This window comes from Pieris rapae, chromosome 9, assembly GCF_905147795.1.
Source record: "Pieris rapae chromosome 9, ilPieRapa1.1, whole genome shotgun sequence".
NCBI lineage: Eukaryota > Metazoa > Arthropoda > Insecta > Lepidoptera > Pieridae > Pieris > Pieris rapae.
The window spans coordinates 7,729,077-7,752,370 of NC_059517.1; the positions used below are offsets into that span (position 1 = coordinate 7,729,077).

Here is a 23,294-nt window from a genome sequence, read left to right on the forward strand (position 1 = left end):
ATTTAAGTACTTTAATTTTTTGTGAAAGATTTATATCGGAGCAGAAAGTTTTTTTTCATTTGTCATATATTTATTGACGTGTCATACAAGTGTCGATTTGAAATAAATAAATATATTTCATATATAATATTCCTAGATCTTAGATTAAAATGCTATTTGATAGTCTATTATTAAAGCAAAGGCGTTCATGTCAGCTGCATTGTCATTGAAATTTAATAACTTAATATAACAAGTCAAATTAGTTAAAACCCGTTAATATTGGTGATTTATTTGATTTGTTAAATTTGCTAGATGTATAAATTAATGAAGTACGGTGATGGAAAACAACCAGAGAAAAACGGCATATCTAAGAGTGTGTGTGTGTGTGTGTGTGTCACGCGCAGGAGGCTTACACCCTATTTACAAAACAAATCACGAAACAGATACAGAAATCTGACGCCCAGTCCTGAAACATGTAATTTGAAGTATTTCAGAAATTTTAAGACCATTCATTACTATACATTTATTTATTATATAGGTACATTGCAATGCATCTGATCAACTCGACAGTCCAATTTGTATGGTTAAGTCAAAATTATCAATGTTGTAAGTATACATAAGTATATCTAGTAATCTAAGTTCACATTAATATTAAATTTCTGTCTCGGCATTTTTTATCAAAATGAACAAACTAAGCATAGATCTTGACGTGTAATAAATGAAGTGAAATTTTTCTTAGGATTTGAGTGGGAATTTTATTTTTTTGGTGATGAATAGCTGAATTATTTCCGACGGTCGACGCTAAGCTGTTTCGTACTGTTTTTGTAATCAAATTTTTTGAATTTGTAAGAACTGTTAATGCTGTTAAAGCTACAATTCATCGGAACCCTATCAGGAAGTAAAAAATATTGTAGCGCAAAAAGGAAAATTCCTGCTGTCGCGTATTATAGAATACACATGCCCTAAATTAATTTTTACAATCAAAGAGAATGGATCAATTAAATCGTCACACAGTTCTAAAGAAGCTGCTCAAGTGGTCGGAAGGGACAACGTGGTCATCATCATCCCGCGTCACAACGAGTTCGTTGTGACCAGGTGTAGAATCAGGTAAGCCAGGCGTGGCTTAAAACCAACGTTCCGGACTTTATAAGAGCTGAAGTCTAGTCCTCAACCATATAGACGCCAAATTATGGTAATTTTTAGAGGACATATTAGATAGATAAATTCGTGGAATATAATCTCGAATAGAACCTTTTTTTATTTTTTGTTGAGACTTTAATAAAGTAGGTATACATTTTAATAATATTACATCATTTCTAACATGTAACAGATTACAGAACTCATCGCTATACGATATACTGATATTATTACAACTATCGATCCTATATCCTTTAAGTATCCTGGCCTCACCACATTCATTTATATACAAATAGGTTATTGATAATTTACTGTTTCACATATACATATAACTCTGTGTTTTGTGCCTAGCAACCTATTAATGCATAGCCAGACATTTAACGCGAAATGTCGGACAAAATGTATTCAATGTTCATTCAAAAATACTTAAATACGATCTTAATATTCCTGGGTAAGATCGTGAAAAACCTCTTACTCTCAACCGAAAAATATTCATGTGTGATTTTGAAATGTCCCTATGCTCAGGCTGTTGAGGTAATGTGTCTTTTCCTCTCAGTACTTCCCTTGTCGGAATTCCGTTCAGTTTGCTCGAATACTTCAGAACAGGGAATTTTTACTTTAAGATTTTCTGACGAAAATTTCGAGCAAAATGCTTCTTATATATTTTTCATACTAAGTTTGTGGCTCTTAATATACGTAGGTTCTAATATAGTTAAACCTACAGTTCATAAAAAAGACAGCGCCTAGCAATAATTATTGATAATTTACTGTTTAATAAGCCTGAAGTCCAATATTAGCTTAATAAAAAATATTTCTTTTTTTTTATTTTATAGAACAAATTAAAAATATGGGGCAAATTATAATCATTACAGTCGGCTTATTGTAACACGCATAATTGGTAATTTTATGTAGGTTCCCGTTACGTTTTAAAGGCCGGCAACGCATCCACTTTAATGGGTGTTCATAGGATGCGATGACTGCCTGTTTTTAGGCGGTCCATAGGGCATACGACCCTACAAAAAATGGTGGCATTTTTTTTTTTAATATTTGACGATGCATTTTCGACTTACTTTTGGTAGCTGATTACTGAAACATGGCTTACCTTTGCCTGATGAATATGGGGGTTCACACCGTATCGATACTCGACGTATTCCGTATGCGATGGACCAATTTATCAATAACTCTGTATATAATTAAATAGATAATTCTAATATTCACAAAACCTGTCTAAGTGGATTAAACCTTTAACCATCAAAACTTTTTATTTTATATTTATTTATTTTTTAATTGTATAAATAATCTTAAATAGTTTGTATGGTGGAAACATAAACTGGATACAGTAACACTAATAAATATTTATTACAATATTCAATTCAAACTTTTGTGTAGACAAGTGTTAGAAATAATAGTTAATTTCGTATCAATCAACGGAGAACACAATAAAGTCGGTTCAATTATTTAAAGTCAATTAAGAAACCCTTTAAGGATCTCCCAATGGACCCTTTAAAATTCTTAAACTTTTGTTTTTTACTCTACACTACTAAGATGAAATTCTTCTATTTGCGCACATTTTCAAAACAGGTCAAGAGAGCATGGCATTGTTTGTGCCAAACTTATGTTTTGAAGCAATAACAAGTGTTCCTTTAAATCACATGTGTGACATATTGGGACGTATATATTATGTCATTTTATTCCAATATCTTTTAAGAGTACCTACGAAATGTAATAAACAAAATTAAATGGGAAAAATCGATAGCACAGTATGGTTTGGAACCCAATTGGTTTACTTATTCGATAATCTATTATTAGACAATGGGGCCTTTGATTGTCTATCCTCATTTTTAGGAGTCTTACTCGAATTTAAATGGTATGTTGGAATATTTAGTGGGGTCTATTACCATGGTTTAATTTCTGTTTGAAACCCAAAGCTGATTAAGTGGATAAAGTGTCAGAATTAAAGAAAATATCGATGGGAGGATAAATTGTCAGCATTGTTTACGTATTTATGTTACAAAACAAATTTATGTAAAAAATTTAGAGTTATTACAAAAATGCGATATCAAATAGAACTATAAAAATAAATTGTACAATCGCGAGGAAAAGTCTTTCGGCATCACCTATTTCTTCAATATTATTCCTGCGTACAAAGCTCCATAGCACTCCTAACACGTCATAATATGGACGATTTTTGAATGCAAATGATTTGAACTCGCGTTTTGTACAAATGTTGATAAAGGTCGATTATGCGCGCGATACGAATGATAATTTTTAGACCTATTGTCTATAAAACCAGCGCGCGCGCAACACAAGAGGCGAAAGTCAACGAAAATGAAGGTGATTACACGTTTTTATTGTGCTTGTGTGTTGTGCTAAGTGTGTGTAAATATTGAGTACATAACAAAAATAATAAAATATAATTAACATTTTTATAAATACTTAAAAATTTCCCGTAAATAACAATAGAAAATCTCCTACTGTTTGACAAGTATTCTATCTTCGCTTTTGAAAATTTCAGACTGGACCTAAATAATATACTACGCAACATATAAAACGGTTACTGTATTAATAACATATATTGTTAACTCAAACGTATAACTTAACGTTACATTCGTAATTTTAAACGCATTGTGTTTACCTGAAAGTTTTCCCGGTCAAGTCACGATCCGAAGACGCCAAAGGCGAGAATCCTACGATATAATATGTCCATTTACGTACGCGTGATACATCTATGAGCGGTAATTCGTCTCGTGTCGGGGATTTCTTCGTTCAATATATAATAGGGGTTAACTGTTGTTAACATCAAGTACAAAAGTAATTACTCAAATTTAATTAGCGAGATTGTCAAAAGCACTTTATTGCACGATGGTACTGGATAATTTAAACAATTTCGGGTAAAATGTTTCTTCGTCACCTTTTATTAATTTAATTTAGGATCCTTGTGATTAATTATAAGAAAGCTTACAATTTTTTACCAAGGAAGAAAATATTATGCTTAATATTCTTTCAAAGATGTTTAACAAAACGTTTTCCTTCGGCTTATTACCGCTTAGGAAGTATAATAAAAAGAGTTAGGATCGGGTAATGAGTTTATATTATAAGCTTCTTTCAATATAATAATTAAATAATTTAATTCTAAATAGGTTTTAATTTCTCATAATCACTCAAATATCAATCGTCATTTTTAAGAGTTAGTTTTCAGCCAACATTTTGGTGATTGAAATCTCTTTGAAGTAGCTATTTAATAACTATTTTGTTTTCGAAGAATAATATATAATAAATATATAATATAATTTGATCAATATGAAACCTGTCGATTTTAATAAATAGATTAAAAGGTTTGAATCTTAACTATATTCTCAATATACATATATTATATCCTAAAATTAATTAACAAAAATAATCATGTTGACAGATCTCTTGGATTGAAATTGTATACAAGCAATGCACAGAGAATTTCCGCCGACATTATTTTTCTTTCTGCCAATTTCGTACTTATTATGCTAATTCGACTTTTGTTACAAAGCTCTCTGTTTAGTACATTTTTGTGAGCTCCCGTAATTTCCTTTGTAAGGAAATGTCCCTTTTACCGTAACAAAAATACGCATTAAGTTTGTATATCTAGGTTTTTATTTAAGTGCTCTTTGGCTGTTTGCCTTTACTACATATAAGATATTTTCATAGAGAAATATTTTATTTGGCTTATGTTGTTCGACAAATAACTAAGCTAAAGCATTTCAGATCAGTCTCAAACTTCATTTACGGCACCGATGATGTTTCCACGTAAAGCAAAGATCTTTTATTCAAAAATTCATTTCATACTTTGGCAAACGCGCACGGATTATACATGTATAATATTATTATAATATTATTCCTAAATTCATTTGTATATGAAACGCATTTTACCAAAGTTCAGTTTTTTATCAATGTACAGTGTTTATTATATTCATAGTATATTTACAAATATATACGAAGTTTCTAAATAATACTAAAAGACGATAGACTATAAGAGACACCTCTACTAGTACTAGATGCCAAAAACCTGTAAAATGTTATGTTTCTTAATTATTTTTTCACGCTCATTTGTTTGAAGAGCTATAATAAAAATATGCTCAGCTGTATTGCAGCTGCTCTGAAACTTGAGTCCTAGAAACTCACAATATTCGACGTAATTACCACATAAATTATAATTTAATTCTGTCCATTTAGATACTTTATTGCGGCAGGGAAATGTCTCTGAAAGATAAAATTTCCCGAAATACAGCTGTTAGTAATGCGTTTGATATTTTATTGTTAAACTTTGTTTTATCACTACGAACTGTTGTAAATTTATTAAGCAAAGAATTCCAATTTGGTTTGTATAATAATTACTTTAATCTAAAATTTAAGCTGATACAAAATGCTAACCCAAGAAGCTCAATGCAGCTCAAATCAGCATTGGAGAATAGTTAAAATGGTCTGTCAGGGCCATAATTCTGGATTCGGAGATGTAAAACTAGCTTAACATTTGTGTATTTCAGCACAAATATAAAATATATGAGAATCGACTCTTGTTAAAATCGTACAAAGTGACAACAATATGTTTTTACTAACTCTACTATCTTACTCCCTCATAGATGAACTACATTACTATAATCATAGCTTTAACGTCAATTGTTTTTAGTTGCTGGTAATACTTTCCTTGGCGATTAGTGGTGTGGTGTGTGAGGGACCCTATCCTCCTAGCGGCTGGAGGCCAGATGGACCATCATTTGACCTTCCACAGGTAATTTTGAGCTTTTAATAGTTTGATATGTAATTTTTAAATAACTTTATTCTTATAAACAACATAAATATTGTTTTAATAAGAGAACCTAATTAGTATGATGCACGTCGACATCGACAATTTATTACTTTTAGGATTAGATGTGTGGGTTAAGTGGCCAAAACATATTATTGCGACTACTCAAATTGAGAATTTTTAACGGATTTATTGAATCAATTTTTTAATACCATTATTTAAATCCTACATTTATAAATGGCTGCCTACGTTGATTACACCGTCCCTGTTGAACTTATCTCCAGATACTAAGGACATATTGGACCTGAACAAAAGTTTTATATGATGTCATTAAAATCACTGTTAAATATTTCAGAAACCCCTAAAGCAAGAATATCTACCAGTAGACCCTCGGAGACCAACAAATCCCAGCTTCGACAATGGCGCAGACGTTTCAGTCCAAGGATTGCCAACGGTGGAACAGCAACCAATTTTCCAAGTGTCACCAATTAATGGCCAACTGTTTTCAGCGCCAAGTATTAATGCGGATATACGCAATTTGGAGCCAAGCTTCAGACAGATACAAGTAAGCCTCGTTTATATGAATGAATAAAGGCTTTTCTTTAGAGACACGTAGGTGATTGGATACGAGGGCCATAACGGGCCAGTTTCTTTCGATGTTTTCCTTAAGTCCAAACCCAATAACCTATCTCAATCCATTTTTGACCATCTGATATAGACATATTAAAACAAATATTGATAAAATGCCAATAACCAATCGAAGGATTGTAATAGCTGTCTGTCGATACTAGCTATCTATGGTATGTCGGATCGATGTATGTAGATATGATCTTTGTTTGAAAATGACAGTACAACTGTGCCTATAACCTATCTTAAGATTTTAACTTACACTAGTTTTTAAAATAAATTAAAAAGCTATTTGATATGTTTTAAACATTGACAGACATGTATATTTAAATATTATTTACTTTATTTGGTGACTTGATTATGAAATATGTGTGTGAAGAGCGAGGAGATTGTATTCTATCAACCTTTTTAAGTCTGGACCTCAGATTTCCGTATCTGTTTCATGATCATATGTCAATCTAATAGGTAAGTTGGTAATCAGCCTTCTGTGCCTGACATACGCCGTTTTCTGATGTTTTTCTTCACCGTTCGAGAAAATGTTAATTGCGCACTTAGAAAGACAGTCCATTGGTGTACAGCTGGAGATCGTGCCTACGACCTCATTAATGAGTTCACCATTCAGTTATATAAAGTATTATTTTTAAAATTAATGATTAACTTCAATTCATAGAAAAATGTGTACATATTTAATAAGCATTTTGTTACACGCAGAGACATGTCTACTCAGTACATTAAACTTAGTTAATGTGAGATAGTTGTCACTATATTTAGTTTTTTCATTCGATGTAACTCTTAATATAGCCATTACTACACAATAAAATTGTTCTCTTCTTTGTAGTACCAGCAGCAACAGCAAAAAGCGCAAGAATTCGCAAGACAAAGGGAATTCGATGCGAAAGTGAGAAATTCTAATGGTCTACCATCTCAACAGGTGCCCAGACAATTCGTCCAAACTACAAGTGTTAAACCAGAATTTAAAACTGCAGAGCCAACAACCGAAACATTCGACCTTAATGAAGGAGAAGTAGATCCTAAAGAGCAAAAAGAGAACGTTTCAGTTGAAGTGACAAAACAGAATGTCCAAGAATACCCACCTGAATTATTTTTAAGTCCGCTGACGCAGTTGAAATCGCCTCAGTTAATCACACTTGAACAATTAGGACAATTACGAGCTCCCCTTTACTACCAGCCAATCCAGTCTTCGAACTTCCCAGGATTCGACGGCCCGGCGCATTTGTCCGCTTTACCATCAGTTTTAGCTCAAAAACAACTTTTAGAACAACAAACTCAGCCACTCACCCAAAATCCAATCATAGTTCAGGAACCATTACGAGAACCTATAAACCAATATCAACAAATTAATCAGTACCAACCTCAAATTCAAGCTTTCCCATTCCAACCACAGCCTGTTGTTTACCAACCTCAAGCAATCAGTCCAGTTCAGACAAACCAGTTTGCTCAGCCTCAATACCAACCGAGTCAAGTTCCGCAACCGAATCCAGATGTAGAAAACATTGAACCAACTGAACAGCAGACTCAAAGACAAGTTCCTCAATATCAAACACCAGTTTTAATCCAGCCTCAATTGCAACCAGTCCAACCAAACCAATTCATTCAGCCCAACTTTGCGCAGCCTAATCCTTATGCGCAGCCCAATCAGTTCGTTCAGCCTAGCCAAGTTCAACCAAATATTTTTCCACAAGCAGGACAGTTTCAATCCCCAATCATCCAACCCAATCAATACGCTCAACCGCAATTCGTTCAGGCATTTGAACAGCAACAATCAGGTGTAGACCAACAATCGCAGCAACCTCAAATTATCTATCAAAATGTTCAACCTCAGTATTATCAGCCAGGCCAATACCAAGATCAGGTTCCAGCCAACCAGTACGATATCCAGAACCAGTATGCGCAAACACAAGGACAAGACGCTTTACAAAGTGGGATAAATGATCCGCAAGACAATGGCTTGGATACAGAGGAACTCGATGAGAACGAGGGAAATAGAGCAACCGCGGTCGCTACTGCTTTTGGTACCAGGTGAGTTTCTGTCATTTTTAGAACCGCATACAGCTCTTAGATATAGATCGCTAATAAATTAACTAAGTTCGCTCGTAAATTGGCATGCCTTCGTAGAGGGAAATTGTTCATATATATTGTCCTACAACATATAGTTGAAATTTCCAAAAATTGTTCCTATAAAATAATTTCGATACAAGTCGTCGATTAGCCTCCTGAAGCTTTGCGTTAAGTTTAATGATTAAATATCACGCAAATTCGTAGATACATACTCATTTTGAGATCGTAACCATCTAATATAAAAAAAAAACAAATTAAAACTCATCATTCAATTGTTTATGTATGATTTCACAATGAAATTTTACAAAATCAGTACTAAATTTCAAGCGTTAAATCGTTAAAATATAAGGATATATTTTCATAAATAAAACCTATCACGTATTGTCAATGATAGCATTACACAACACACTTTAATATTCAGAACGAAACCAAATAGGGTTTCAATTCAATACGACCTTGTCCTTAATGCATCTGGAATTATGCGTCATGTCTGTTTGTCTGTCTAGATCTTTCGTTTAAAATTTACATTATTATTTAAGGAACGCTTAACTGACGATTGAAAGTTATTACTTCTTGTAATATTACATATAGTATAGAAAGACATGTAAATATTTAAAACAAAAATGATTCAGTAGCGCTATCTGTTTAAATCTGGGACTCAGCTTTCTGTTACAGTTTCATGATCATCAATTTAATAGGCAAGTAGGTAATCAGCCTCCTGTGCCTGACGCTCGCCATAGACTATTTATTTATAAACCTTTACGAATTTTTCCTTTACCGTTCTAAATGAATTCTACTTCATGTTTATGTTCTAAACGAATGTGAAATGTGCACTCAGAAAGCAATTTCGGTGAACAGCCGGGGATCGAACCTAAGACTTCACGGATGAGAGTCGCTGAAGCCACTAGGAAAACACTGCTGCTTATAAAACATTGAGATAATTTAAATTTACAATGTCTTATAATGTCGCAAATTCTTCCTTTTTCAGAACTCAGCCCCGCGTTGTTCCAACTTACGGCGCTCCAGCTCCCATGCCCGCTTATCAAACAACCACGGAAGCCAATGATGAGGTACGATACGATTTGGCTTTCGCTTTAACAAAATTCCTCTATTGTGCTTTTTAAACCAATGCGCTCGTATCGGTAAAGATATAACTGTAAGACAATTTGTTAACTGTAATTATATAATACTAAAATATAAATCAATGCTGGTGAAACCTTTTAACGTATGGGCCTTCAGATTTCTGTATCTGTTTTATGATCATTTGTTAATTTAATAGGCAAATAGGTGATTAGTCTTTTGTTCGCCTCGACTTTTTAGGTCTAAGGCAAGCCGGTTTCCTCACGATGCTTTCCTTCACCGTTCGAGCGAATGTTAATTAAATAATACTATTAATATTAATATTCGGATAAATACTCGTTTCCAGCCCTTATCAATGATGGGTTGTAATAGACTAATTAGTGACGTCGATTGGATCGTGCAGATTCATTTTCAGTGATCATATTGGTATTATTTTTAATTGTTGTGACTCGCCAATAAATATGATGAAGATATTCTGGAGTAAAGTAGGCCCGGGCGCCAACTATTGCTGACTAAGCTTGAGTAGATAAAATCCCTTTTTAGGAAAGGGGAGATTTGACTCTCCCCTGTTGCCTAGCTTCTCGGCCATAGATCTGATCACATGCCTACGTAAGTAGTCCTTTAAATGAAAAAAAATATATTGTTGTACTGTAAAATATTTTCAGAGTGTAACCGAAGACGAAGCTGTTGCGCAAGCCACCGCTGTAGCCTCTGGCAGGAGAAAGAGTGCTAAGTTGAGGTAACATTGACTCAAATTTTAAACTAGACTTCTCGCGTATCTAAGTCATATTGATTAATTATGCTGTATTCAAACAACGTCGGGTTTTCATTTATAAAATTTACCGGCTATTTGATAAAAGCAGAATGCTCAGGGTCAATGATATTTTAGAAGCGTTTTCTGAGGTCTGTCGATTCAAAATTGTATTAAAAAGGATGTGACACGTGGCCGGGCGAAACGCCCATTCGAAACTAACGTTGTATGGAATTTTCTTTGGCATGACCTAAAAGTTAATGAAAAATAAAATAAATATATTAAAAACGCTTTAGCAAGCATTTTAAATATATTTACAGCCTAAATACCAAATCAATTGGTGATTATATTTAAGGACCTGAGAGAATATAATTAAAAATAGTTTTTAGTTCACAAGTTCCGTGTTGTGTGTGTAACATTAGTAAACAATGAGCGTATGCATTGTTCATGAAATTTCACTTAAATAGTTAGATTTTGAACCAGGAAGAGGTCAATGCCCTGATTATGCCAGAACTCAAGCGCTTTCGAGAAAAAACGATAAAGTTAGAAACTCAGCGGGATCACAAACTTTAGATAACTCACTAAACGCGGCCAAGCCAAGAGTTTAACTTACGGCCGGGATATTTGTTACTTGGTACTTGAGCTCAAAAGAATTTTCACAAACTAAGCAATTACTTTAAATGCATTGGATTTTACATACAACTGAGTTTCATCATCGGACATTAAAAAAATCCACTAGTATCACCTCGACACTTTCGACATCGGCACTTTGATTCGCACATCCTTTAAGAACATGCCAAATCGTAAAAGGCCGGCAGCGCACTAGCAAGCCTCCTGGGAGTGTGAGGCTGTTATCCTCTGTTGTATAGAAAAGTAATCTCGAACAATGCTTCAATACGGGGAATACTTTTTATGTTATAAGCATTTTCACACGAGCTAAGTACCTATTGTTTGTTTAAGTAAATAATTTATTAGTAAGTTGCATCTATTCGTTCTTACTATGCTTACTATGCTACAGCGTCCAGTTTTTGTTTGAGTAGCTATTTGTACAGAACCTTTCTTATTAATTAATATTGATTCTTTTGCAACTTTTTTGATATAACAGTACAAAAATACAGGGTCACTTGCTGTTAAATTATTACTTGGAAGGCTCGCTCTTTTAGGAGTTGGTTCGTTCATCGAACCTTTAATATTTATACCAAAACATTTACAAAGTGAAATACAAAAAAAATTAATTAATCGCTGAAAAGATTACTCTAACGAGTAATGAATAACGTTTTTAAAGTAGACAAAATAGGATACCGCTTTTAAGATGAAAGAGTGAAATAAAATTCTCAAAAGAGGCAACCCGCAGGGCGCTTAAGTAGATTTAGCCGTGCCAAGTAAACGGGCCAGTTGCCAAATACAGCATTTTACATGGTTAGGGAAAATATATTTTCCGACGGGTAACTGAACAATTTTGTTTATTAAAGATTTTTCTATATTACAACTGTTTATGTATTCAGACATAAGCTATGTTTTCCAATCCGAGGCTTCGAAAAGCTCAGGTTTTACTATGCGTAAATAATAAATAAAAAAAATAAAAAATAAATTAACTTAATTCAGACAAAAACCTTAATAATATGAAAATTTGTGTTTTATATGCAATAAATAAACTAAAAAAAAACTGGATCAATTTCTACAGTTATCCTAATTAACTATATATATAAATAATATAATTACAGCTGTGCGAAACCGAAAGGCCGCTAGGATTATCTAAACACAATTTAGATTAGGTATCACATAAATAATAAATTTCCTTTAAAATGAAATTTCATTTTGCCGAACCTAAGTTGGTTAATTTAATCAAGTAATTGTTTTAGGGTCCGCAACTAACTTAATAATAATTATAATAGCCTTTATTGTATGTATGTATATATGTGAAGTACTAAAACACTATAAATCGTAAATGCTGGTTAATTCATATTTTACAGCCTCGTCGTCATAGAAATCTTCTCTCTACTCGGTGTCTAGCTATACTATATTAGCCATATAGGACCAGAGGCTCTAGTTATATCATATCCCCACCTTTTTATTTGTTCGTTTTCTTTTGTCATAGTAAGGAAGCCATTCAGTCGCTTTCTCTTCTTTCATAATGTGTTCTGTCCATTTCCATTTTAATATTTCGATACTATTTTGACATACTCTTAGTTTGTTTTCTTTTTTATCAGTGAGTGACAAGGTTTGACATGCCTATATCAGGCACGCTAATATATAAGCATCAAAGACGATAATTCTTAAATAAATTTAATTTCTCTTGATATATTCAAGATCTGTTTTTAGTTACTTCTGACAGTGACCTGTATCTTTTTCAAGTAACTGAAAGTGACATAAGCGGGTTTTATTTCATATATATTTATCGTAATAATTTATGTAATACAAAAGACCTGTATTATGAGTAAAGTTTCATTAAAACGATGTGTAGGTTCACTAAGAATACGCAAAACCCTTCAAGTGTGCCTACATGTATGAAGAGGTTCTTGATTTCATGGAGAAATTGAATACTAGTTATACATTTTCTATTAACAAAACTGTTCAAAGCGAAGCCCCTAGAAGCAATTTAATAGTGAAATGAAATCTAAAACATTAACCGTGGGTTCGGAATACGTTTTCATTTTTTGTTTAATTTACATAAAATTAAAAAACGTTGCACTGCCACAGGGACCAAAGTTTTTAAATTTGTTTTTATTTTCATTATTTTTTTTTAAATTATTTATATTATTACTTTGTAGGTAAAGCAAATTGTAAGCACGTTAATAAAATATTTTTTTTATCATCTAGCTGTAAAATTGTTTATTTATTGAAAATTGTTACTTAATTAAAAAAAAGTCATTAATGTGGTAAAGTCTACAGGTTTCCTTTTATTCATCCTTACCTTACGTAAAATGACATGAAGGTGTTAAGGGACGCCTACCTAAAATTTACTCATTTGCTCTCATCTTGGACAGCCCTATTATATTATGTACGTGTAAGAGTAAAACCCTCTGGCATTGAGAGTGTCCATGGGCGGCGATATCACTTAACATCAGGTGAGACCCCGTTTGCCCCCTGTTCTATAAAAAAACGTGTATATAAGTGTATTGCCAAAAGCCTAATTATTTTATGTTGTAGAATTAATATACACTATTAGAATTCCAAAATCAAAAAGTGTGGTTTAATTTTCTATCGTAAGGCATCCGTAGGAATTAATAAATAGTGACGTCACATTTTTTCTTTATAGGCCATTATGTATTTGACTACAGTTTCCGACTACTTAGTTATGAAACCAATGATATCACAATGTTTTTCAGGAGTCGTCGTATTCGCCCAGTCTTCACCGTGGACCGATCCGGACATCTAGTATTGGCTCAAGAACAATAATTAGATTGAAATTCTCTTCATTCGACCATAACTAGAATCAGTGTCGTTTTGACATTTATTTTACCTGCAGAACCTATGATTATTTATTTCTGAAGAACGCTTTGCGTTGACTATAGTTTATTAATGTATTTCGAGTATGTATAATATAAAAATATTAATATTTATTATAACATCTATTTATAATTATTGTAATACAAAGTGAATGTATTTTATTATTTATAATTTGTATGATAGAAAGATCATACAAAATATGTGATTTTTAATATATTTGCATTACTTAACTTATATTTGAAAATATTAAAGTATATTATGTATGTATAAAATTATTGTTTACATAATTAAATGTATTATATTTATTTATGTATTTTATGCATTTATTTTAGTATCTATATATTTATGTTTATGTAACTACGATTTTATTAACATGTCTGATATATTTATTTTTTATGGTTGTGAATTTGTAATTTACATTAAAGATATTGATTGTATTTTTATGTTTTTTTACGAAGTCCGTTATTATAAATTAAAAGTACTTACCTAGGTTATTTTACAACATTTGAAAATGGGTTTATTAGGTTTTATCAATAAATGTCGACTAATTATGCAATCACGTGTTAACTGACTTTAAAAAAGGAAACTTATGGTTACGAAGTAATCAAGAAAACAACACTAATGTGGAAGCAATTGCAATGAATAACCTAAACAAAAATACCATAGAGTCAATATTGCCTTAAAAGTGAGATATACGCCTTTAGTTTCAAATTGTAATTAGTACTTCATATCTCATTTCAATTGTGATACAAATTCTATTGCACTTATTTCAAACTACCAACTGAATACAACTAAAACACAATTATACAAAACAGCTTATTAAAATCATGCGAAAATAAGCTTCAAAAGCTCAAAGTTAACCGTAATTCAAATTTAACATTCGTAAAAGCGGCAACAGTTTTTCTCATTCATATATCTAATTACTCTTGTGCACGAAATAAATTTCGACGAAAGCAGTTTCATTTGAATATGTTTGCATATTCGCAGACTCACGGCAGAATTGGATGCCATTACAGTTTCAGTTGCTATGGAAAATTTTGTTCAGGCTTTAGACGTAGTGACGTTAGTGCTTAAAATATGGAGGTAAGTTAAGGCTGACGCGATGTTATACTCGCTGTTTCAATGTGCATACAGTGTGGACGAATTCGGATGTATTAACACATGACATTAGGAGTTTTACTGGAAATCGTGTTCTCTTGAAACGGTTATGCGGTAAACCATCGTCGTTACTACATTGTGTACAATTTTGTTTACACATTTACAAATTAGCCTATAAATACGGTCCTCAGAGTCCATTCCGGCCGAGGTACGCTTCCAAAAGCTCAGCTCAGCTCAAGGCCCTTCAGGCCAACAGCAAGATTGCATTAATGTCTCATGTCGAAATTACACAAACTAATTTTTTTAATTATCATTTATTCATATAGGTAACATAATGTACACTTATGAACGTCAAACAAAGAAATATACTGCTGCTAATTTTACAATTACTGCCATTTCTCAAATTAAGGGCGTAGAAACTCTCCGCCACCCTTTTTAATCGCGAAGTTTTCTCTTTTAGACAACGATTTATTAGCATTTCCAATAATTTATCTGTAGGTCCTATTTTTAAGATTCAGGTCGTTCGGTCTCGTTTGCGACTTTGTTAAGATTCGTTCCCTGTCTCTGCCTTTGTCTTTATAGACGACAATATTTATATCAGTCAATGTTACGGGCTTTGACTTTCTACTTTCCTTTCTTCATGTGTGATCCTTGACCTTCTTGTGCCCTTATTTAGATAACTTGACCTCGGTCTTTGTTGCGGTGACTCATTGTCCATAATCCATATTTCTCTATTTCCCTTATACCTTATATAAAATGTCAGTTATCTATAATACGTAGTGGTTTAAGCCAAAATAATATATATACAGATTATCTCATAAATACGCTTATTGCTACAATAATCGTCTTATTTCTTATAATCTTCTTCTAACTGATAAAAGCGAGTAATTGAGAGATCTCCGTTATCATATAGATCAAGTGTATGTTCTAAGATAAAATACATTTTCTAAATCTTGAAAAGGATGGCTATAAATCATGTTTTCTGTATTTATAAAATGTTTGCAAATGTATTGTAACTTAAAAACGAATGTTTTGTATTTAAATGTAAGATTTAATATGATTATATTTTTACTCTTTACACTTATTTATATTTAATTAAAATCTTTAAAGAAAATCTAGACTTTGTTGATAAAAATCTGTAATCTTTTATTAATTATTTAATCATTTTAACATCAATTGATATTATTACATTCTCTAATGCTTTTTAATCAGCGCTCTTTCATCAACGATATATTGTAATGTTAATCACATCATCATCTCTTTCCATCACTTTTCTGTCTATAAAAAACTAATTATCAAAGAAAAAATTTATCTGAATCCACTATCCATATACTGGATTATTTATTATTATTACGGAGAATTCTCTAATTTATAATGATTCTATGTGCGATAGGATTTGAAAGCTCTCAATAATTCCTTGTTAGTATACAAATTTGTTGTGTTGCCAATACAATACTGACAGCAGCTATATAGTAAACATAACGAGACTAAAATGCAGACCATAAATTAAACAGTAAATCCCTTCAGGTCTCCGTACACTGGCTATTTCGACGTCAATTATATAAAATGTTTAGGCAAAGAGTCAGCTTAATTTTTTTTACATAATTTTATTAGTACCTAAGCTATGGACGTTTCGTTGATAGATCTGCAGGTTCATATATATAACTCTAGTAATCTCTCGCTAATAGTCTCTAATAATAGATTTTAAATTTGTACTGATTTATTTTTATATACTAACTTTTATGTTACGTATACAGTGGTCGGCGTCTAAAGTTACATTATTAAATATTATAAAGTATAATGCTTATAAAAACACAATCGTTATCCAATTGGCGTTTTTAGATTTTTGTTTTTCTTACAATACGGCTCGACTGTTCGCCTCTTTTAAATACGTTTTATTAGTCTTCTTTATTAGCTGAACCAGGGTATAATACTCTTAAATACCTCGTTATTTCAGTGTTAAGACTGAGACAAAACATACTAAAACTATTTAAGGCCGCATGTTTATGAATACTGTTAAAGTTTACCATGAATTGAATTAGAAATCAACTACTATATTTTTTACTCAGTTATATTTGTTCATAAAGGCATTATCAAACGCAATCTGTTCACCACTTTTTTCTTTAATATTCTTGAGTGAATAAAGGATTAAGGATTTATATCGTATTAGCGGACCCGACAGACGTCCTGCATGTTATTCCAAGCGATAACGATATTAAACAAAGAACGAAAGTACTGTAGTGCCAACTGCCGGGCTAATTTGTGTATCTAAATTCTTAACCACCCAGGGCTCCACACAAACGCATACAAAAAAACCATTCAAATCATTCCAGCCGTTTAAGAGTAGTTCAGTGACATACACACATAGAGTAGAATTGCATACGGTGTGCAAATTTGATTGGTTAAGTAGTTTAGGAGTCCATAGCGGACAAAGAACGTGACGCGTAATTTATATGTATAAGGATGTAGTTTTGAATTTCTTCCGCTTATGTAATTAAATATTTTTTCTTTGAAAGCAATAAGTAATAATTTAGATCCTATTAATTTAATTGTACTTTCTGGATTTTTTTTTATAGAACAAACGGGCAGGAGAAAATAAATAAAAAACAATTATTAAACACGGTGGTTATATCTTGGTACATATCGACCGCAACGCAGCAGTGCTTGTTTAATCAAATTAACTCCCACAGCAGCGCGTACATCGACAGCTTTTATTTATTTTTTAAGCGGCTGAAAAACGAGCATTACGGTTATCTATTTATCTAGGCAAAAAAGAGGACACATAGTTAACATACATAGACAAACCGTATAAAGTAATTCTCTAGTTTTTAAACTATTGGAGACCTGTGCCTGATTCAGGTGTATTTTAATCGGCCTTTTCAGGGGTTTGACTTAAAGAGTTGGACTGTTTACTTAAGCATTGAAGAAATGAAGATTAAGATGTATGATGAAGATTAATCTTCAAAACTAATAAATGTAAAAATTCGAATACGGTGGCAATATATTTAAGGCTTTTTAGGGAAATATCAAAAAGGTTAGTCTACATCACAGGAGAACAAAGAGCTTGCAGCTGCCTCGCACAAAGAATTAGTCTAGATATTTAAAGGGGGAACGCTGCCAGTATCTTCGGGACCTTGCCTAAAGGGACTCCTTTTAATAATATATGTATTTTAATTATTAAATTTTAAGGTTAGTTATTAGGTATATTTTAATATACCTAATATGCGATCCATTATAACGCATTAAAAGTATCAAGGATTTCACTCGACCTTGAATTAATTAGTGCAGAATTTTTTCATAGAAGACATCTATCGGCCATTTTTAAATGATGACACTATGATCGGGAATCTCAAGACGATATTACGTTTTTAAATACAGAATATAAACATTGTTATCCTTTATTCATTCCCAATCACATACAATCCTCCAAATTGCGTCTGTAAAGTAAACCCAAGAGTTCAGGTGACTTGAATTCTTTGCGAATACAACAGAATGAAGGCTACTTATTCAGAGCTTAAAATATTCAGTAATGAGCTGAAGAATTACAAAGCTTTCTATGCGCATAATATCTAATAAGCATTATCAGTGAATAAATAATTTTTAAATAGAAATTTACTAGAAAAAACTAATATTTGTAGTTGGTGGTGTAAATTTTTTATTTTTTATAAAAAGTTCACCGTAACTTTCATGTACCTTAAATAAATAGATTATTACATATACTGTAGAAATGCATAAAAACATTATGGTGTAATTTGAAAATGGGCAGGGAACAGAAAAGTGGAGCAAAAAAGTATTTCACTGCCCAAGGTACAAAAAATGCCCAGAAAGACGATTAAGAGAACAGCAGGTGGTTCATGGCGGAGTAGCACAACACATACAAGAATGGTTGGATTCAGAGATGTTCGAAGTGCAATCAATCAATCAATCAATCAAAATTTATTTATTCAGTTTAGATGCGACTTAAGGCATGCTTATGAATGTCAAAAACGATTACAAAATTCGCGAAAGAGCAAAACTACGCCATCCGTTCACAAGACTACCAGGAGGTCTTGTTCTGAGAAGAACGGGCAAGAAACTCAGCAAATTTTAACCTCCGTTTACATACAATAATTCAATAGAAAATGTCATAAAAAAACTGATGACATAAATTTAGATGATTTACAGTGTATAGCATCTGCAATAATAGGCTTTTGTTATTATTTCATTAAGTAATAAATAAATAGACATCTAAATTATTAATTATACTTAAATCAACATAATAATAATACTGACAAGTTAATTGAAAAATAACATCTTCGGAATTAAATGTATTTTCGACAAAACAATCAGCATTCAAGACACTTGATTTATCTTAATTGCTTTTTCATCTGACGGTCGAATATTGTTTTTGTATTCGAAGAAATTCGAGAAAAAGAATTACTTTAAATTAAAGTAACTTAATTTAAATTAATTCTTTTTCTCGGAATAATACAAATAAGATTTACAATCATATTTAGTATTAAATGTATGTATTTGTATGGAAATAAATAAAATAAATTCATATTGTTTTTTATACTTGGATAAAAATGAAATACTTAAGTGTTTTCTACCACTGTTAGAAGCGAACATGTGTACATGGAAAAAAAATTATTGGATTTATACAAGAATCGCTTTAATTTTGTAAGAATCATTTGACTTTAATATACCTTATTAATAAATAATATTTTTTTTTATTTATGTTAGTATCGTGAGAGAGAGCAGTGGTCAAGTGTTCGCCAAACATTACATATTCATTGTGTGTCTATGGTAAAGGTTTTTTTTTAAAATAAATAATCTCTTCACTGACACATCACTTAACATTACGCCTAACTTAAGTCTAATAAGTAATGCCAGTATAACTAATTTACCATAAGAAAATGTCAAATAACACTACTTAAAAGAAAAGAAAATACGTTTATTTTGGAACATAAGATCATCATGGTATCACTTATTCCACGTCATTAAATTCGAGCCTGTTGGCATCCCTACTCATCGGCAAAGAAGACAGAGGGTGTTGGCCCAGTCCAATCACAGTTCAGTACAGTCTCTATTAAGGGGAAAATACGCTATTTTTGTGTACTATTCTTTTCGCATATTAAGATATGAATATGACTCGTCTATCAAATAAAATTGATAAAAAAATATAGATTTAATCACAACCTAAAAAGATAATGGTAATCGAGTAATACAATTAGGTACTAATATTTGCGAGAGTCCTTTTTTTAAACTGCATATTCATTGCTTTCTGCAAAAAAAAACATATTTTCATCATAGATACTAGCTGTCATAAATTTAAAAGCCTGTATATGTATATAACTCTGGTGCCGACGAAGCTAAAACGTAAAGTGATGTACATTAGGCTGTGACGGGAGAAATATATGGAATGTCACCTTTGCTCCGGTCTCATCCCTTTAGTAATTTCAAAATATGAACATTTGAATTTTTCTTATAAAGAAAATAAGTTCCATTAACACGCTCTTTTCTTCAGGGCTATGTATTGAAAGCAAAGTAAGTCATTCGATTCTATCAGGGTCAAAAACTCTCGTTTGGAACTTCAAGTTTTCTTTAGGTACAAACGCATGACTTGTGAACAGAATATGCAATTACGGGCCTGTTTCACAATGTCCGGATAAGTTCCAAATAAGTTATTTATTACTTATTGGTAGGATAAACACTATTGTTGCGTTTCACGACTGTCAGATAGCGCTATTCGTCATGAACCGCGAAGTTTCTTATTCGGAACTTTTAACAATAATTTATGTGTTGCATAGCTATTTGGTACTTTATCCATACATTGTGAAACAGACCCTTAATGTATTAAGAATTAAACGTTAAAATATCGTTATATTTTTAAAAACTAAATATTATATTGTCTCTATTTTTAGTCAAATGATTACTAGAAAGAGTGTCTCTTTGACATCCACACTTTTATTTCATCATAATTATACTTGCGCACTTGCTGTAACCCATTATGTTCATTCGTGTTTTTGTTTTAAAGTTTACATTTCATAAAAGAAGCACAAGACTAAAATATATATTTTTTAGAACAGGGGCAAACGGGCAGGAGGCTTACCTGATGTGAAGTGATACCGCCGCCCATGGACGCTCAATGCCAGAGAGCTCGCAAGTGCGATGCTGGCCTTTTAAAAATTGGTACGCTCTTTTCTTGAAGGAACCTAAGTCGAATTGGTTCGGAAATACTTCTGTGTAATTTTTGCACATTATTCATATTGAATTACATTGAACACAACGTGTTCAATGTAATTAATATAATACGTGCCTTTTTCTGTTCCAGATGCAGCAACTCTCAACTTTAAGTCAATCTCTTTGTTAATAACTTGTCTGAAAACCGTCGGTAAACGGTAAACCTAACTGGTGAGGCAATAGGTCATGGTAGTCCCTTGAATAATACAGTTTCGGTTCGAAGGACCAAAATATTTAAAGAAAAGTGAAACTGATCACTAAAATGTTGCTGTTATTGTAATATGTACAAATAATCTAAAAGCTTTTTTATTTAATGTACAACAGTATTTCTGAACTTTCGAATAAAAAGCATTCCTAAAATGTTATTTCTAGCAAAATTATAAAAAGCCTACGATCCTCAATAAACAAAATCCGCCGCACGTTACGAAAATTTATTTAGGTTTGAGTTTGTATACATTGTTAGTTGGCGGCCATTTTTCATTTTTCCGTTTACACAGAGTATATTGGCGCTGTGGGTTAATAATTTATTAGCGAATTTGTGGATACAAGAAGTTACATGTGACTTGCAATGGTGTTTCCTTTAAATTATGATTGTAGAGGTGTGTTGGAGTGGCTTCAGCAACATCAGTGTACTTTAACACTCGTGTGGTAAAGGAAGGTGAGGATGTATGATCCTGTTGTTTGTTGTGATGATGTTTGACTGTGGAAAATTTCCAGCTATCAAGGTGTGAGGGCTGAAAATCTTCCACAGTCCGTTTCAAAAGGCATTTTCTTTTGCGACTCCCGGTGGGGGTCTTTCCTGAGAGATACGACCTCAAATTATTCAAAATTCGAGCGAACTCCACCCTCAAAGGCCGGCAACGCACCCACTAAAAATGGGCGCCCCGCAGGCTCGTTTGCCCCCTATTAAATGAAAAAACAAGAAACCAGCTTAATTTTGACCTTAAATCTCATGATGACTGCTTGTGTCATGCAAAGGATTCTGATTATATACTTAGACACATGATCACGAAACAGACACAAAAACCTGAAGCTCAGAGCTTAAAAGGTTTTAATAGTTTAACTGATTCAAATAACGTGATAGTTAAATTTATAGAATACCGAAGAAGAGTATCAGAAAGAAGTATTTCCATAACACAGTGTGGATTATAAAAGATTTTATTTGACATTAACTATTAAAATAGGAAACCACAACGTAACACTTATAACTCATAATATTATTAGTCAAAGGGGCTATTTTTGGACTGGAATAGTCCATAATTGATTTATGTTAGGCCTTGGACTCGATGTCAGATAACTGAATTATACTAAAATGGTTTGCTGCGTTAAAACATGACTCAAAAAAAGATGGTATGCAGTACGTACGTTAATTTCGCCTCGAGCTAATTGTAAGGTTTGTAATTATTTTTGTGTATGTTCACATAGCTTCTCCACCCGTGGACTGATCAGGTATGATCCTAGGAACGTCGAGTTTTCCCTCAAAAACATCAGAAAACCGTCATGCAGAAATCTTTTTGAATTCTTTGAAGTAACAAAAAAATATTCGGTTCCCAAATTTGCCGCCCTAGTCAGCCTATTTAACGTGCTGCTAAATCCGCCACCGCAAGCGCCCAAAAGGTTCACAAGTAGTGGCTGAATCATCATTCTCCTTGTATAAAAATGAACTAATTGACACTGAATACAATTTGGTAAATCCCTTCGTAATAGAAGATTGTTATTTAAAATTCTTGGATATATTGGAGTCCGTTTTATTTAAAAATATGAAAATTATGTCATTTAGAGACTGTAAGTTATTTGCGCTGGTAACAATAAAGAAAACAATCTACTTTGTTTTAAAAGTTATTGCATTCGTTGACACATAAAAACACAAATTCATTGCTCCTTGCTCCTACATATTTTACATAAATGGATAATGGAAACCCTATTACTTATTCTGCCATACGAACCTTTTCTCTGTGGAGGTCCAACTTTATAAAATACAATTTATTTTCATCTAAAGCGGTCTGTGGACGGTGTTTTTTTGGTATAGTTTTAACTTTATGCAAGTGTCAAGTAAAACGAAGGAAAACTACACGAGAGAAACAATTAATAAAC

At 32.4% G+C, this 23,294-nt stretch overlaps 1 protein-coding gene across 1 annotated transcript; it reads left to right on the plus strand.

The window, feature by feature from the left end:
- Positions 1 to 5,512: 5,512 nt before the first annotated feature.
- LOC111000048 (transcription factor SPT20 homolog) lies at positions 5,513 to 13,984 on the plus strand. Its single transcript, XM_045629594.1, has 7 exons — positions 5,513 to 5,602; positions 5,777 to 5,878; positions 6,249 to 6,458; positions 7,359 to 8,560; positions 9,588 to 9,669; positions 10,345 to 10,418; positions 13,760 to 13,984. The coding sequence occupies exons 1-7, from the start codon at positions 5,513 to 5,515 to the stop codon at positions 13,827 to 13,829; spliced, it is 1,830 nt and encodes a 609-aa protein (XP_045485550.1). The 3' UTR covers positions 13,830 to 13,984.
- The last annotated feature ends 9,310 nt before the right edge of the window (positions 13,985 to 23,294 follow it).